Source organism: Centroberyx gerrardi, chromosome 3 (genome assembly GCF_048128805.1).
Source record: "Centroberyx gerrardi isolate f3 chromosome 3, fCenGer3.hap1.cur.20231027, whole genome shotgun sequence".
Taxonomy (NCBI): Eukaryota; Metazoa; Chordata; class Actinopteri; order Beryciformes; family Berycidae; genus Centroberyx; species Centroberyx gerrardi.
In genome coordinates this window covers 18,052,454-18,070,829 of record NC_135999.1, presented here as the reverse complement: position 1 = coordinate 18,070,829, position 18,376 = coordinate 18,052,454, and the positions used below count along the sequence as shown (strand labels likewise).

Sequence of the window (18,376 nt, the reverse complement as noted above, 5' to 3'; positions counted from 1 at the left end):
ATGTGAATGCATGCCACATTCTATATCACTGCTAATGAAAAGGTTCTATCACCAGGAGCTTTGGCACCATACCTCCCTCACCTTATAGGGAATTACCACTTAAATGAAGAATTCTCATATGCTGTCCTAAAGGCCTTGGATAACCCATCACTATTTGTGAGCATCAACAGTTCTCTCCCAAATCTAGACAATGGAGAGGCAAGACATTAACTTGTGATGAACTTTGAATGGAGCTGTACCTCAGTAGGACATTATAGGTTAATGAATAATACAAATCCTTCTCCCTTGCTACTGTATAATTGCCACAGTATGTAATTCATAGTGCAATATTATTTCAAACTTCAAATTTAATGGTATTCCCCTTTGGCTGACTGGTCTCCCTGTCCTAATATTATATATTTGTTTATACCTGTCAAACAGGTGTGGAAGGCATGGAGGAGATCAGCATCCATGTCGTCATGGTGACAGAACAGCCTCAGAGCAACTGTCCATGGCGCTGAGAGGAAATCAGGGAGTGGAGGGGCCTGATACAACAACTGGAAAGTATGACTGCTGGAAGACACACGCACGCACACACACACACACACACACACACACACACACACACACACACACACACACACACACAGTGTGACATGCAACTTGCACACAAGGGCACCTAATAAGGAAAGTAAGTTGTACATGTTGAGCAAACACGCCTGTGTCTCCTCTCAGCCCTAACCTCCACACACCCACACGCTCAGTTCATCTTGTAAACAGGAAAGCGTTTCCACTCTTTCTTTACTCTGCCCCTTCACTCTCGCCCCATCTATGTCTATCTTGCATTCTTCCTGTCGTTCCCTCCTTATCTTTTCCCCGCTTTCTCTAGTCATTTTCATTATTAGACAATGGCTGTGCTTCTGATCGCCCTCTGAAGTTCCATAAACATTATTGCAGCAATCTCAAGTGCAAACAGCCATGGCCCACATCCTCTCTTTGCACTGCGGAAATGTCACATCTATTTTCAATGTTGAGGTGAATATTGTACTGCATACATTGTATCATATAACTATCTCTATGGACAGATAAACTCCAAGCTACAGGTTCGTTCTCCATAGGTTATGGGTGAGGTACAGTTTTATTGTTAGGACCACAAGTAAGGTGAAACAGCCAGGCAGATCAGTTTATTTGCCATTTCATCAGCCTTGTTATCTTTACCTTTTTTTTTTTTTTTTTTTATCTCCCTATAAACCAGAAATGGCTTCATTTTGAGTTTAGGCTAGAGGTTAGACTGATTAGATTTAAGATTCTGCATTGCAAATTGTGCTTCATGGAGGTATTATCATGTGAAGTACTGATTAAGTTGTCAGTGCTTCTAGTATATCCGGTGTAATCTCTGTGTTGTGTGGTTGCAGTAGTTGCAGGATGATTCATTTATTCTCTGAAGTCAGACAAAAAGAAACAGCATCCAAATTAAATGGTGCCCAACCAAAAGCTACAGCTCTTCTTCCCATGGAGTTACAACAAAAGGCAATAAGAAAACTTTTTTGTAAGACTCAAAACCCAATAAATAAAGAGACATACCTGAAATCAGACAAACAAACAAAAGAAACAGCATTCCAAATTAAACAGTGCCCAACCAAAAGCTACAGCTCCTACAGAGAGTAGATACAGAGGGGGAATAGCATTTAAAGAGAAGAGGCTAGCCTGTAGGTTATGACAGGTTGAAAATAAAGTTATCCATACTACCAAAAACGACAATACACATATCAACATGTAGGCTACACAACTGTATTATACAATGTAGGGTGAAAATAAGTAACTAGAAAGACTTTAAACTATAAGATGGTAGTGTTGTAGTCAAATCACCAAACCTCAAGTCCCAAATTTGAGTCCAAGTCCGAGTTACCAATGTCATGTCTGAGTCGAGTCTCAAGTCCTCAGTACTCCAGTCCGAGTCTGAGTAACCACTTTGAGTTTAAGTAATCCATGCAAGAACAAATTTAAAAAAAAACACTACTACTAAAACTACAGATTTTCCCATATAGATTCATTTTCCACATTGATACAATAACACATGGACAATATTTGTGTCTTGCTTGCATACAGTCTCTTCCGCTTTTCTGCATCTTCATCTAGCAATGTTGTCATTCCCATGCACTGCATAACTGATATGTTGCTTCATCCTATCAGTGGTTGTGTTGTAAGATACATTTATCATAGCCTATATCTACATGTAGGCCAACCAGATGATTAGGTACAAATTTAGGCCAAGGCTGAAAAGTTGTGTAGGCTATGTCTAAGATGATTGAGTCCCAAGTTCAGGTCCTCAGTGCGCATGTCTGAATCCAAGTCCAAGTCATCAATATTTAAGTCTGAGTTGAGTCACAAGTCATCAAAACTGGGTTTTGAGTCGGACTCGAATACTACAACACTGTAAAATGGATTAAAATTGCATGACAAAAGGGAAGCAGAAGGGGTTGGAGTGTATAGGGGACCAGAAGAAGGGCATGGGACAGTGGGAGGAAGAGTCACAGTACATCTGACAATTAAAGACACTTTTAATGGAAGGTTACACTTCAGGTAATGAAAACTATAGATTAAGATTTTGTGTAATTACAGGTGAATATTTCACCCTGTTACAACACTATCCTAAAAAAACACTTTTTGGTACTCTTCAGCACCTTTCAATCTCTTGGAGTGCAAGGTGGTGAATGAAAATTGATTCATACCAGGCTTATGCATTTTCGCTATAATATTCCTCTACGCGAGAATAACCTCCGGCTAACCTCGCGTCACTACATCAATAATTCAACCTGGGCCTCGCTCCTAACCTAACACAAATAAAATCATGCCAACCCGCGTGAATAAAATCCCTTCTCTATTCACTGTCAATCACTCCTCAGCTCCTTCTCTGATTGGTTGTTCCGCCTCGCAGGCATCCAACGGGGGTCCGGTGGGGGCGGATACCGGGCGCTCAGGTTGAGAGTATCGGCGTACCAAAACCTCCACTCTCCCTATTGTGATAGAGAGCCAGCAGACTCTGCCGCACCCTTTCTCCTCCCGGGGCGTACAGCACAGGTATTACCGCTGAAAACAGAGGGAACCGAAAGTCCAAAACACAGGTAGTGGAAGACTGTGGAGTTTGCCTTTGTGGAGGGAACGAACAAGAAAGAAAAAACATCTGGAATGAAGCTCCAGTAGAAGCAGAGAAGAAAAACTGTAAGCGCACGTTTCTCCTTGTGTTGTACCTTTTCACCTATTGTTCAGTGGGTGTAGTAGAAGTTGCGTAGGGCTAGGTGAGCATAGGTGCGACAAAAAACACACCTAACAACTCGGCAAGGCCTCAAATCTGGATTTACTTGATAAACGAGTTCAAAGAAAGAAGAAATAGCTTAAAGTAGGAGTTTTTTCCCCTGTACATTTCTATGGCTAATGCTACACATGTGAGGCAACGCGGAGTTTTGAAATACTTGGCTGTTGAAATGGAGACAAAGTTGTCGCCTTTCAGACCGACCTTGTTGTCTGCTGTGTGCGCGTCCCTGCCGGGGGTCGGCTGGCTCCCATCAGCATGCTGTGGCATCTGCACTGTCTCAAGGGGTCGGAAGGAGCCTGGAGTTCATTACAGCCTGAACATCCACAAGGCTGTGAATGTGACCGTGCCCTTTCTTGTAAATGAGCCCATCTTGAATCACAAATGTGAAACAAACAGCTTTTGCCCCTTTGTAGACGCAAGCAGTAGGCAGTATAGCTCATTCTTCCATGAAAAAAACCTTAAGATGATACACAAAAATATGTTTCAAATTTTTTTTTTTTATCTTGATCTCTTGGCTGTTTTTGAGTCTGTTACACTCAGCTACATGTGCACTTGGCCTAGGTGGCACACAGAAAGTGAAATTGTGATTGTATGCATGCTAATTATGAGTCAGATGTTGATATCCTAAGATCAGCTTAACTGTTCAAGTATTTAACACATGTATTTGGCATCCTTGGTAAGATAAACGCCTTCATTTGAGCCTATCCTACATGCTTGTCCAGTAGGTAAATGTTGTTTGGGACAGTTGATTTACTATCCAGTGACATGTTTATCACAGTTAGCTTAATTATTCCTGTGCATGGGTTATTAAAGTACATGTAAAGATGGTAAGCATCCTGAGAGAGAGGAAAGATGGTTAAGAAAAAAAAAGGTGCTTGTAAATCTGTCTCCTTTATCTTGATGTTTCACAGAGTTTGTGATGACGAGTGAAGAAATGTGATTACAGCTGCCATTCTAAGTTTTGTGAGGGGGAAATGACAATATCCATATGTAATATTTTAGAATCTATTTGTAAGCTCATCTTTACAAATCTAAAAACAATATATTTTTAGGCAAAGTGAGAGTAAACACAGAAGATGCCTCATTATGTACACTTGAGAAATAGGACCACCAAAGCAAAACAGTTTCTCTGTATATTTCGTTCAAGGGATCAGTTTCCGTACTGGCAACACTGTTCATTTACTATCTTGAACATTTCATTGGTTTAAATGCACAACCCCAAAATATAGATTTCAGCTTCGGAGTTCTTTAGAACGATAGATTTGTTCATTCTTGTAAAGGCTTTGATATAGATTGATGTAAAAATGTCTCTAATTAGACTTTTGTAGAGCAAAAGCTTAAAGCATGGATTGTGTGCATTGGTCAAAATGTGCCAAAATGTGTCATCTCCTGTTTTGAAAAAAAAAAACACAAAAAAAAAGAAAGCATTCCTCAGAAATGTGTAGGTTGCTCTGTGCTGTCTTGAGCAACCAGGTGTCGTGTTCTCAGAAACTGTCCACGATTCTAAAGGAGAGTACATCGACCACATTGGTTTCCTGTGATGAGAGGAGAGAGGTGTCTGGTGAACTGTCTGTGCATGTGTCTGGATAATTAAATGAGTGAGGTTAGGCTTGAGCTAATCATTACGAACTCGACTCCTGGTCAGTCCCACCAGTAGCCTGTCCATACTTCACAGTTGGACAGACACGCTTTTAAAGGGCCTGTTAATTTAAACACACACAAACAGTGCGTTCCTAAAGGGATAAGCAGAATTTCCCTTTTTACCTTGAATTAGAGGTCAAGGTGTGAGTAAGCAACACATAATCTCCTTTAGATTGTCTCTCCCATTCTGTCGCTCACACACCACCGCAACCACAGCCACCTCCGCTGTAGACTTGTTGGCTATAGTCGAAAATGCGTGTGGTGTAAATCTTGCCTTTTCCAAATCAGTGCTCGCTGAAGTTGAGGTACCAAGTCTCTTCTTTCACACACAGAGGGAGAGAGGGAGAGGGAGAGAGCGGAGGAAGAGACACGGGTGTGGCTGCTCTGGTAATGACCGGTTTGCATTCAGACTGGTGTTTACTGATTCAACCCTGTTCATTCACACACGCACACACACACACAGACACAAACACCCTAATCACATATGATGCATGCAAACATACACACGTTCACTCACACACACACACACACACACACACACACAACCACGTACAAACAGTCACTTGGAGCCACATGCAGAAGTTGAAACTGAAACTATTCTACCACAGATGGCTTGCTGTCTGGTGCCAGGGAAGCATACAGTCTGTCACTTCTTCTCTACACATACCACTCATACATGAAGGTCTAGTTTAGGGATATAGTGTTAGTTAGCTACACTTAGTGTCATCAGAACATTTACAGCTTGTGGTAATGTTGAGGGACCGTACATATATCACACATATCTTAATCATGTTTGGTGAATTTCGCACCTCTGGGATAATTATGCATCTGTTTATCGCCTGGATAGTTATGGAGTAAGACAATTCAGGTGCACTGTAGCAAACCCACTTAAATCAATTTGTTTATGGGACTCTCGCGCTTAAAGAATCATGTGCTATGCGCTGTAGAACCTGTTATTCTCTGGCAGGCCCTGGAAAAACTGTCAGGTTGTGAGTCAGCAGCTATACTGTTCATTTCCCTGTGGTTGCCGATCCCGTGATGGCAGCTGCATGTATGTTGTACCTGTAGCCGTCACCACAGCATTATCTTTGTGTACAATTTCATCAGTTTTTGAGAAGAATTAGCCTATAAAATGATCATAAGAGGAACTACAATGGGTGCACATCCACGAGAGCCTAGGAGAGGGGCTAATTGCAACTGAGAAAATTCTAAAAGAAATTTACAAGCTCAAAATAGTGTATTCAGTCTTGAGTAGACAGAAAATATTGGTATAAAGTTGGCATTTGTACTGCTTTGTAGGCTACCTGCCGGCTATCCAAGCCACATCAATCTGTGGTGATAAGGATTCAGTCTTGTCTGCTGGTTTCTCAAGAGGCAGTACTTACCGAGTGGTTGAAAAGTGAGTAATTAACTAAATCTAAACAAAGATTATTTGAGCATGCAAGGCAACTCACTTTTATTGCCAGTGTAACCTTCATTGCAAATACTGATCCTGCCTATTTGCCACACTGTAGCTCACAGAACATGTCATAAACAGTTTGTAGGTTGCTCATATCAGGACAGGAAATCTTTTAAATCAAGATTAGAATTGGCAGCCAGCGTCTTGCACCTGTATGAGCCAGAGCTTTCGACCTTGGGTGAAGAAGTCCCACACTGCAGATTCAATGTAACCTGATTGCTTTGCCAGGTTTGTCTGCTCACACACAATGCTGGTTCAGGTGACGAAAGACTTTCTGTTACAGCCTCCAGGCACACATTGAAATGCATACAATGTACTGTATAGTACAGTAGATACCTGTATGGTGGTGCGCGTCCACTCACAATATGAAAACATATTTGACTACCTATGAACAGACAATCTTGCATGTTTTTACTACTGCAGAATTTTTTAAAATCACCCGAAATCTGAGACATAATTTAGACTGTAGAAATGCTGTAGTGTTTATCTGTGCGTATGGTGTCTCTGCAAGTTAGTATATGGACACAGGCTAGCACATTGCTTATGTACCCTGAAGGGAACTGGAAAGGTGATACTTTTTTAAATTGACACTGTTAACTGAAGGAGGGAGGAGAGTGTCCAGGTATTTCCTGATGTGGGAAGTGGAACGATTGTGTACACATACTGTAAAAGTGGCAAGTGTTGAGTTGGATTTGGGTTCAAAGATCAGTTGCAGCACTGTTGCTTAAATGACAGCTCATGTCCTGACAGGGATAGGGGCAGTCAAGGGAAGTGGGAGGAACTACTCGTTACTAAAGGAGATACACATGCTACTTCCTGTCTGTATGCCACACGCATACAAGAACTTGCAAATGAAGACTTGCCCTTCCTTAGTCAGTTACACACACACACACACACACACACACACACACACACACACACACACACACACCACAAACCCTTTCTTAGCATTCTTATTCACCCAAGTCTTCTTGTTTTTACCCTTTGGTCCTTTTGCATGTTCCACAAATATTTAACATCGTTGCCTCAATCAAACCCTTTTTTGCCATCTTATCTTTTCGATTATTCATTCTCTGTCTCTCACGTTTTCAGTCTTGCTGTTTTTGATTTGGCATCCAACCCCACACCCTTGGTAGGAGAGTGGGTCACTGAGGCTCTCTATCCCTCTGTGCATGTGTGTGTGTGTACGTGCGTGTGTGTGTGTGTGTGTTTGGATTGAGATTGGGTTACATAGCTGGATTGTGTAATTGTGAGGTGTGTCTCTGCTGTAGGGAGCTGCTCGGTTGTTTCCATTGTTGAGCGAGCAGAACTGGAGTTGTACAGTATGTGTGAGAGTGCTTTGCTGGGTGTGATTATCAGAGGGAATGGGCGAGCATGTGTGAGGGAGTGTTGTTGATTCAAAACCCACCATGTGGGCCTTGCAAGTTTACCGTAAATAGAGGATTAAAGCTCATTGTTGTTGGCCTCATTTCGGATGTGTCTTTTTAAATCGAGGCTTGCTTGCTGAATTCTGCTCCAAGTTGTGGTTAGTTTTGATTACAGTGTCCCAGTCGTGAAGAATTGCCTGTTCCTGCTATGCCTTGTTCGGCTGTATAGATGTTAGTCAGTTGGCTAGGTAAAAATATAGTAATACAGTAAAGGCTGCTTTTGTGCTGCATTTTCATTTACAGAAGAATGTCATCCTCAGTTGGTGATTGACTTGGATGCATCACAATACAGTTAATCCTCCACATTTAAACAGTTACATATGCTACTTTATATATGAAGGGCTTCATCCCAAAATTAGTTATCCACCCTCTGAAAAAAATGTGACCTCTTCTCTGACAAAATGATTGCTGACATAAAAGTAAAACTCACTATATCAATGAATTTATTAGCTATCTTGCATCATCTAAAATGTTATCCTCTTTTTTTTTTCTATAGTGAGAAATGAACACCAGAAACACATTTTTGGATATATAGCGTTTTGGAATTAAGCCCTCATGCATCGTGGTTGTCTTTGAGTGGTTGTCTGAAACAAATTATTTATTTTTCCACAGTTTCAAGAGGAGGGGCCAGTGTCTCAGACAACATAAGAGTAAAGGACTCAGATATCAAACTGGATACCTCCCATCGCCACCTGCCGAGCTGATGGCATGCCGATTTCCAACCCACCAATAGGGCGAGTCTGAATGCCGCCCTAGTCCTACCCCTCCGCTTCCCATCCGAGCTGCCTGAAAGGCCTCTGTCCCCTCCAACCTCACCCACTCTTCTCTAATCCCACTGTGTGAATGGTCAAAGATGGATACGCTGACCGATGATATACCTGGTTGCTACACCAACCGTACTGTCAAATTTTTCTACGACAAGAGTGGCAAGAACATCAGCGACCGTTGGCGTGCCCGTGACTATGTTGTTGTCAGTCTGGGCATGACGGTCTGTTTCATTGTCATCTTTTCCAACATGTTGGTCATGGCAGCCATTTTCATCAACCGACGCTTTCACTTTCCCATCTACTACCTGCTGGGTAACCTGGCTGCTGCAGACCTCTTCTCAGGTACTGGGCTAATACTAAACCTACTGACAGTACTATCATTATCACTGACATTTACTTTTAGGTTATTACTACTAGTACTACAAGGTGTATACATATGGCTATACTAGTTATTTCTAGAACTAGTTTTAATGCTGCTAGGAATACATACTGTATATATATTAATATCTACTACCTACCAGGTAATCTGGCTGCCTTAGACTTCTTATCAGGTACTGGGACTATCCACGGGGTTACTCATATCTGCAGTTAGTGCTACTAGACCCACACACTTTACTGTTACATCTATCTAAGCTATTTTGAACCACAACAAGTCTCTTCTCGTTCATAAATCCTCGGCACTGCATTACTACTGTGTTCTTCATTTACATTAGAACCTATATCTTTGCTAATGTTTAGCTGTTTTAATTTTGTCAACACAACGTGTAATAGCGCCTTCTGCCTGAGTGGCAACATTAGGTAGCTCTATTTTGAATTTCATTGCAATGAAACCCTCTCTTGCCTCTCCCCAGGTATCTCCTACCTCCACATGATGTTTCATACTGGTCCCTGGACCATTAAGCTATCCAAGTACCAGTGGTTTGTGCGCCAGGGGCTGATTGATACCAGCCTGACAGCCTCAGTAGTCAACCTCTTGGCTGTGGCAGTGGAGCGCCACCAAACCATCTTCACTATGCAACTCCACAGTAAGATGACCAACCGGCGTGTGGTGCTGCTCATCTTGGGTATCTGGGCGCTGGCAATAATCATGGGCCTGGTTCCCACCATGGGCTGGCACTGTCTGTGTGACTTGGAGAACTGCTCCACAATGGCACCCATGTACAGCCGCAGCTACCTGGTGTTCTGGGCCGTGCTCAACCTGCTGACCTTCTCCATCATGCTGGCGGTCTACACCAGGATCTTTCTCTATGTGAGACACAAGAGCCAGAGGATGTCGCAGCACACCACCCAGATCAGACACAAGGAGACAGTGTTCAACCTGATGAAGACTGTCTCCATGATTCTGGGTGAGGGAGCGCACACACACACACACTGTTTACACACATCACATATTTATACAGACACCAATCAACATTTGTACAGTTTACTCATGCTACTTGATATGTAAGAGATGTGGGTAGTTATGGGGGAAATGCCTGCCTGTACCTTCATATGCAACACACACAAACAACACAAAAAGGTGCTAAAATGCGCCACCGACCATCTTTCAAGCCTATGCGTGCACACATACGGTGTCATGCAGGCTCCCCTCTTAGCTTGTCTAAACTTGTTAAACCAGACTCCACTCCCCCCACATTCACTCCTTCCCTCCCTCTCCTGCTGTTTCCTCTCTTTTCTGTTCTGTCCACTCTCCCTTGCTCCTCTTCTCTCTTCCCACCCTCCCCTGCTTCTGCTCTTGCACTTTTAACATTCGATTAAATTCCTCAAGTTAGAAAATGTTATACCGCTCTCCCTTCTCTCACACACCAGCATTCAGCGTCTCTGGCATGTAAAGAGGGTGAGGAAACCCTGAGCATGTCCTGACAGAGAACTGCATAGTTCAGCCACCAAAACATTCCCTCATCGCTTCTCTCCTACCCATATGACACTACTGGGTGTGTGTGTGTGTGTGTGTGTGTGTGTGTGTGTGTGTGTGTGTGTGTGTGTGTGTGTGCACTACCCCAGCATTTTCACATTTCAATTTGTAGCTTATACGTGTGCATAAATTACTGCTGAACATGCTGTGTGTGTGTACATTATGAATTCCTGAGCTGTCTAATCGAGTATTATGATAATGAAATCTGATCTTACAGGCTAAACCCAGTCCACACACTGATATGTTGTGTGTGTGTGCGTTCATGTGTGTATTGTACTGTATACAGAGGAACAGAGGAATTTACAGTACATTCCCTCTCTCCCCTGGCCACCCCCTACTTCTTCACATTCTTCTCCACCACTCTGTCTGCCTGTCTATTCATTTCATTGTATCCTCGTCTCTCCCCTGAGCAACTTTTTTTTATTCACCACTTTTCACTCCTCTCCCTTGTTTTTACCAATGTTATTATCCCAGTCTTTTAACACCCTCATGTATCGTTTATCTCCTGCAACCCCCTCCCCACACCCCTCTCTCTCTGTAGGCTGTTTTGTGATCTGCTGGACGCCCGGCCTGGTGGTGTTGCTGCTAGACGGTCTGGGCTGTGACAAGTGCAAGGTGTTGCGCTATGAGAAGTACTGCCTGGTGCTGGCGGAGTGCAACTCCTTTGTCAACCCCATCATCTACTCCTTCAGGGACAAAGACATGAGGAGGACCTTCAAACGAATCCTGTGCTGCCTGTGCCGACGGGGCGGCGACCAAAACGGGGAGTCCGGAGTTCGTTTTAACACCATGGAGCATGAGGTACTGTCCGAGAGCAACGGAGGCGACGACATCAATCACAAACAAAACAACCACTCGCACTAAGGACTAGGATTGTTAACAGTATAAACCCCTGAAACCACACTGACTGTATCTGTAGAAATACTATGATGATCACCACTATAGCCCAACACGCATGACCATGACAGCCACCAGTCGAAAAGTAATGGCTGTTTGAAAGCTATGCAACGAGAAACTGACACTTTGGCTGACTTAATGTAACGTGAATAACACACGATAGTTATGACAACTGTCAGTAGGCAAAGTGAAAACACTGACGCTAGCCTTGACAAAACAGATTAATCATCAGAAAAAATGGTGGTGAGTGATTGTTTGAAAGTGACTGCTATGTATGCTGTAGTAGTATATACCACAACTGTAAAATCATAGCAGTTCCAACTCTCTCGATTCTCTGCTTTGACCAAATATAAACAAGTGTGCTTGCGCTTCTTAGGTGCTCGGGGAGGTTATGCATGATTGGAGTGAGCGAACCATGTGTGAGACACACCAAACTTGTTTGACTTTTACCGTACTACCTGGCGTACAAGTGCACACTGTGTTTCCCTTATGCAGGGCACTGGGGCTCTGCACCGCCTAAATGGTGCATACCGTAATTACCCTAAGCAGTGCACATTGTAAAAAATGAATGAACAAAATGAACACACAGAGCTGCGGCTCTTATAAAGACGCTCCTCCCGAGCACCTAATGATCTGTAGTAATGTGATGGAGCTCTTTTCTTGCACTGCAGTTAAAATACATGCTCCCAGTCTTCAGGACAGTTAGAAAACAGTGCACTCATAATACAGAAGCACAGTAAAAGAAGAACTGAGAGATTTTCTGTGGTTGGCTGCTCTGTATTGGTTACATCATATCTATTGTCAGCAACCATGTCTAGACTGGTGTTAATAGTAGAGTTGTCTTACACTGTCAGCCAGTCAAACAAAATTTCCTGAAAATGACAGTAATGCCAGTGCCATTTGAACAATTGTTAGCTAAGTAAAGACTGCGCAATTTCACAATTGTGTATCTGTGAACTTAAAGCAATATTCCACTTAATTTTAACACGGGGGTTATTCGGCACTTGACCGCCTTAAAAACGTAATACAAACTAATCACCAAGATCGGATGCAGCGGGGACAGCAGGGGCAACAGATCCCTCTACTGAGGTTTTCACCTGACTGTGGGTCCAACGTTTTAGAACATAATTTCGCCAAATAGCATTTTTATTGATACAAGAGAACATAGCAGAGGGATACCATTTAGGAGAGATAGTTCCTGTTTGGGAGGCCGGGTCTGCTTTTACTTTTAAATACTAATTTTAGTGTGAAGCAAGAATAGAAGTGCAAAATGACGACGGACCCAGGACTGCTTTGTTGTCCTAAAAGCGGGATCTGCTGTTGAATCTGTTCACAAACATGTTAAATGTGAGTTTTCAGGCTTCCGTGGCCTCATTCAAATGAATGGGAAGTAAAAATCAGAACACTACAAACTCACCCCAGCTGCATCCGATCTTGTTGATTAGTATGGTTTTCATGGTGGTCAAGTGCTAAATAACCCCCATGTTAAAACTAAGTGGAATATTGATTTAAATCAGTGTTCTTTGTGACTGTGTGTCATATAAAATACAAAAAAGACAAGCACCTTTGCATGTACATTCACTCAGGATGTCACACTTGCCAATAGACAAAGAGTTGGCAGAACATCATTAGCCATAATCAAATCCCTCAAATATTGCTAAATCAAGGCCTGTCTTGTAACAGACAGAAAGCCTGACTCACAGTGCCTCATGTTAAAAACACGTTATTAGACGAGTTATTTGGAATTGCTCAAATGCCTGGCTCTTATGCAATATTTGCTTATTCTATATCTAGTGCAACATTTGTATGTTATTTGTGCTGTTGCTAATATTTGTGTTAGATTGTTTGCTAGCACTGTACAGTCTTAAACCGCTCCAGATGTCTTCTGGTGGTTAGAATGGGTCATGCTCCTTGCCGTATTTCCTCTGACTTGTTGCTCTGGCATGTGTGTATGTTAAGAGGCATGCATTCCCTCATTCGCATACCCACACTCACAGGGAAACACACACACACACACACACACACACACGCACATCCACACAGCCTCATGACTCTGTTATTACTGCTAGTAAGAAGTAGTCGTGAACATGTGCGTGTGTGTGGGTTTGCGTGTGTTTACATGAATTTCTGAGTGTGTGTGCTGATTCACGAGTTGTTTTACATACTTGCACATCTTGTCAATGACATCACCATTAGAAAAGATGTAAGAACGACGGCGTAAAGTGGGACGGTGAGAACGATTTGCATGTTCTGCCTCACCATGTGTTGTGGTAGTAAAATATGCAGGTGACGCACACAATAAAAGGGAAGTTATACATTTGCGTATACTGCCACTTACGGCCACTAGTAAATCATTACAGTAAGTACCAGTACTCTTAAAGGGAATGTCAATACAAGAAGCTATTAAAGGGATATACTATTATGCAAATTATATTCTTTGTCTTCAGATCTCACATAAATCTACTTGTTGATACTCATTTTCATATTATAAGCTTACTGTTGATATTGTTCAGTTTTGACGTTTCAAAACGTTTTCACATTATTTTTGTTTTATTTTTGTACAAAAAATGTTGCAACCAAAATTAATAAATGCACAGGTTTAAATGTACCTATGTCTGTTGTTTGTCTGGTTATGTCCGCCTGCCTGCCTGCTGCTGTGTGCTTTATGCAGTGATTGACTTGGCGTGATGATTGTCTGTCTGCTCCAAATGCAAATTTCAACAGTCGGCCTCAAACTGAGAAGAAACACTCTGTATCTCAGGAATAAATATGTCTTTTCCTATTAACCAGTTTCCCTCTTTTGCTAGTTTGGACATGACTAACCTGTTTTCTCTCTTTTCTTTTTCACTCCCTTTTACCTTCTGCTGCACCTAATCCCCTTTCCTCTTTCTCCCTATCCATTCTTTTTTTCCTTCTGCCCATTCCTTACCTCATTTCCCCCCCTGGCTTGTACTTTTCTGCCTCTCCACCCCTCTCTGTAGACCTATAAGTCTCGTAGTGCTGAGCTGGACGAGAAGACCAACGGAAGACCTCTCATGCTGGAAGACGCAGAAGACATCCAGGCCTCTTCGGAAAGCTGAAATTAACCCGAACTAAGATAAACTTTCAACACACACTCAAGACATGCATACATACACACACTGAAATCCACTGATCTGTGTATGGACACATAATGCCTAAAGACCAGTTTTTCCACAACTAGGACATCACCATTCTGACAGGGTCAAAAACTGGTTGCTGTTTTTGTTTTGTTTTTTTAAAATCCCATTGGATTTTTATATAATAGTTTCTAACTGACTCAGACTGATTTTTATCCAGGAATTTGTTACCCTTATGATCCTCCAAAATATGTATATATATCATTGGAAAGCTAACATTGCTATCATTTATTTGAGATTAAACTATTTCAGTCAGATGAACACAAAGGCCCCTGAAGCTCATGGAGGAAACCCTGTGTGTCCATTCCCTAGCTAGCCAAGTCTTAACTAAACAGAATATTCTTCCTGGGCTTATTGTGCCTGCTGGGATCGTTACACAGTTTCAGCTGTGGGACATTTATAGGATCCTAATATTTAAGTGTATGAGGCTCATGTAGACTCATGTTAGATACTTCTTGTCCTCGAAGTCTATGAATGCAATTTCACCGATTGTAACAGACACAAAGCCTATCACCTGACCTGCAATGTTGTGGCTGACATGTTTTCTTGATTGTTTTTTTTTTTTTTTATATGAAACTGAATATCATTGGCTTGCGACTTAATGGACACGATCCAGTTTGCGTCCCAATGCAATGCCACTTAAAAAGCACTGCTATAGGTAACCAACTCATCATAAGCAGCTGAGCCAAAATGGTAGTTATCATGCTGTAAGCTGATCCTTCATCAATATCTGATTATTTTACTGTGGTTTTTTGTTGTTTAAGACTGTATGCTAATTTTATGTCAATGTTTTACATTATGAGAATTGTTAATATGTTTGATACACAATTGTATTGTGATATAAAGCTTTATTTATGATCACATTATGACAGTAGACATTATGTATTTAGTGAACTTTTGCAGATTTGACATTGGAGACACCTCCTGTAATACAACATAAAGACTCTTTATTAAAGAGAAACCGTCAAATCAAATAATTGAATTTTACATTGAGATTATATCCAAAAATGAAATGTCATTGAGATTATTATCCAAAAATGACATTTCATTTTTTTAGGGTTAGGGTTAGGGTTGGGTTAGAGAGTTTTGCAGAGGGAGAGAGCTGTCTTATTGATATTGATTTGAAACAAAAGGGAAAATATTTTGTTTTAACAATGTTCACTTGTGATAATTTGATGTGCTGATTGATGTTCATGTTGAGTAAAAGTGACATCAAGATGTTTATATGAAGGAAGGTTTGTGACTGTACAGCTGTTTTTGAGTGTGAAAAGTACAGCCTTGTGTCTGACAGGAGATGGATCTCAGCCATAATAATCCGTCCTGGGTAACTGACATTAAAAACATTGAATACTTGAGTATCTCTCTGACTTGTTTCAAAATGTGTGTTTTGAGGGCACTTGGTGCAGGACCATGCAGGGGATGAATGGAGACTCACACACTTTCGCTCCGTCTCTGTTTCTCTGTGTGCTTTACTGTAAGTGACACAGAGTTCAGAGAGCAAGAGAGAACCTCTTGCTAGGAGGTGAGCTCTTTCTGATGTTCCTTAAAGAGAATCTCCTCTTTATCTGCTCTCCTACTCCTCCTATTCCTCTTCCATTCCTCTCCTTTCTTCCTAGTGAAAGAGTCTGTATTGACACTAGCTCCTTCCTAGGTTTGCCAAGAGAGAGACCTTTGATCGATATTGACTCCTTCCTGTCCCTTGCCAATGAGAACCTCTTCTGTGAACACTCCTCCTTCCTCAGGTTATCCAGGCTGAATTTATCCAGTGACAGAATGCTCTTCTTCTTCTTCTTGTGTTTCTTATTGGGCAGCGCCCCCCTCAGTCTGCCCCAGGCCTTACTCAGAGGTGAAGCTTCTTTCTTCTGTCTCCCAAAGAACGTCTTCTTGGAGGAGGAGCTGCCCATGGCACGTTAACCTGCAGGAAAAACAGGTATTAACCCAAACGCAAAGATTCCTGTGGAGGACAGTTTAGTCACAGGGGAACAAATAATTATTTCACATTTGTGCCTCTTATACATAAATACACAAACATACAAACACACAACTTATAAATTACATTTAAAAAATATAATTTCACTTACATCTGCTGGGAAGGGTCTGTTTCCAATTAATCTGGAATGATGAAAATATGTTTTCCCAAAAATTCAATCATGCCAAACTAGGAGTTGGATGTACATGGCTACCAGTAGGCTAATTAGCATTGGGTTAAAACATGCATTTATTCCTGTACATCATCCAATCACATTTCTCGTAAAATCCAATATAACCATAGAAAAATACAGCCAACCCTCCGCACATCACACACACAAACCTACAGTAGACTATGGACTCATTAAAAACACACCTTAAGTTTAAGTTAGAGCAGTAGTGTGTATTGTTTGTTCATGTCCTCTTTGGTCAAAATGGAGTCTGAATAATGATCCTGTTCTTACCTTTTATGTCACGGTGGGTATGTGATGAGCGGTTAGATCTGGGTACCAGATGTTCTTCTGTCACACATATACTACAGCTGAAACTAACATACACCCAGTCAGTTACCAGCAAAGAAAAAAACCCACAAGAACAAACTAGTTTTGCAACATTCTTAGTGGTTGACAGTGGATGACACTGCTGATCTCTGCCCATTCTCAAGCACCACAAACCAAAAATGGCCATGGAAACCTATATGTAGGGCAACCTTTTTCAAAGAAATGCATTGTTGACCTACATTGAGCTGCACCCTCTCTTTTTGCATCTGTTTTTGTGGTATATAAGTAACTTTAGTGTAGCAAATTTGCTCTGTACAGTTTGTACAGGAGTTCAATGGCTTGGCACTAGGCTCGAGACAATAAAGACTATAAATATGATATTCTGAGCCTGTGTTGGACAGTGCAATCTGCCAAATGAATGTCGTTACCCTAAGGAATATTAGTAATACTATAATAAAAGTTAAGAGTGGTATAGGGGAGTAGCAAAGTGCTTATTACAGCCACACTAGAGGGCACTGTCGGGACGCATTCATTCCTATTCTGGGTCAGACTACATCAGGCGGGAAGGTAGACTATCAGGATAACGCGCTCCCACTCCCATTCATGCCAATGGGCAATTCAGAGTCTCCAATCCATTTCTTGCATGTTTTTAGACTGTGGGAGGAAACCACAACACCTGATGGAAACCCACATGAGCACAGGGAGAACATGTAAACTTGTAAACTCTACACAGAGAGAGCTAGGAATCAAACCCAGGACCTTCTTGCTGTGAGGCGACGGTGCAAACCACTGAGTCACAGTGCTAAGCTGTGTGATGCTGTTCATACCAAAACTGCAGCTTCTTGTGCTGAGCATAGCCATTTGGTATAGTGGCATTTCCATCACAAAACCTGTGAGAATTTGCACACGAGCAAGAGGACTGCCCATGCAAGGAAATGGCTTTGAGGAGAGAGTAATTTTTGTATTTTTTATAGGCCAGAGTTAATTTTTACCTTCATAGTGTTTTCTCAAAGGTCTTTATGATGTGTATAAGAGGGTTAGCTTTAATTAAGCTTATTTCTGAGTTGCTAAATTTGCTTAGAGCTTAGATTTTTTTTTTAATGTAGGCTACGCAAGGTTCATTGTCCCCCACCAAAGGGGGGACGATGGATCGGTCTCCGTCCGTTAGTTCGTTTGTTCGTTAGTTAGTCACACTGTAATGTTGACTTTGTGCCGCTAGGGGGCGGCATTGACAATGAATGGGGACTCAGTGGTAAAGCAGGTCATACAGTTAAAGTTATCATACAATGTGAGGGACAATGAATGGGGACTCAGTGGTAAAGCAGGTCATACAGTTAAAGTTATCATAC

At 41.8% G+C, this 18,376-nt stretch overlaps 1 protein-coding gene and 1 long non-coding RNA gene across 2 annotated transcripts; one reads left to right on the top strand and one right to left on the bottom strand.

Annotated features, from left to right (window-relative positions):
• Positions 1 to 3,013: 3,013 nt before the first annotated feature.
• Positions 3,014 to 15,914, top strand: lpar2b (lysophosphatidic acid receptor 2b). Its single transcript, XM_071927701.2, has 5 exons — positions 3,014 to 3,201; positions 8,435 to 8,931; positions 9,441 to 9,935; positions 11,046 to 11,305; positions 14,383 to 15,914. The coding sequence occupies exons 2-5, from the start codon at positions 8,676 to 8,678 to the stop codon at positions 14,479 to 14,481; spliced, it is 1,110 nt and encodes a 369-aa protein (XP_071783802.1). The 5' UTR covers positions 3,014 to 3,201; positions 8,435 to 8,675; the 3' UTR covers positions 14,482 to 15,914.
• On the bottom strand, positions 15,713 to 17,138 carry LOC139933617 (uncharacterized). The gene is made up of 3 exons (XR_011785607.2): positions 16,992 to 17,138; positions 16,641 to 16,671; positions 15,713 to 16,474 (listed from the first exon to the last, which is right to left on the bottom strand). It is a non-coding gene; the product is annotated as an uncharacterized LOC139933617 (long non-coding RNA).
• Positions 17,139 to 18,376: the final 1,238 nt, after the last annotated feature.

What these genes read in the sequence shown, in the direction of transcription:
- lpar2b (XM_071927701.2), top strand. Translation starts at nt 8,676, where the DNA reads ATGGATACGCTGACCGATGATATACCTGGTTGCTACACCAACCGTACT. An exon ending in TGCTGCAGACCTCTTCTCAG is followed by an intron (nt 8,932 to 9,440) that starts GTACTGGGCTAA and finishes GCCTCTCCCCAG; the next exon opens with GTATCTCCTACCTCCACATG. An exon ending in GACTGTCTCCATGATTCTGG is followed by an intron (nt 9,936 to 11,045) that starts GTGAGGGAGCGC and finishes CTCTCTCTGTAG; the next exon opens with GCTGTTTTGTGATCTGCTGG.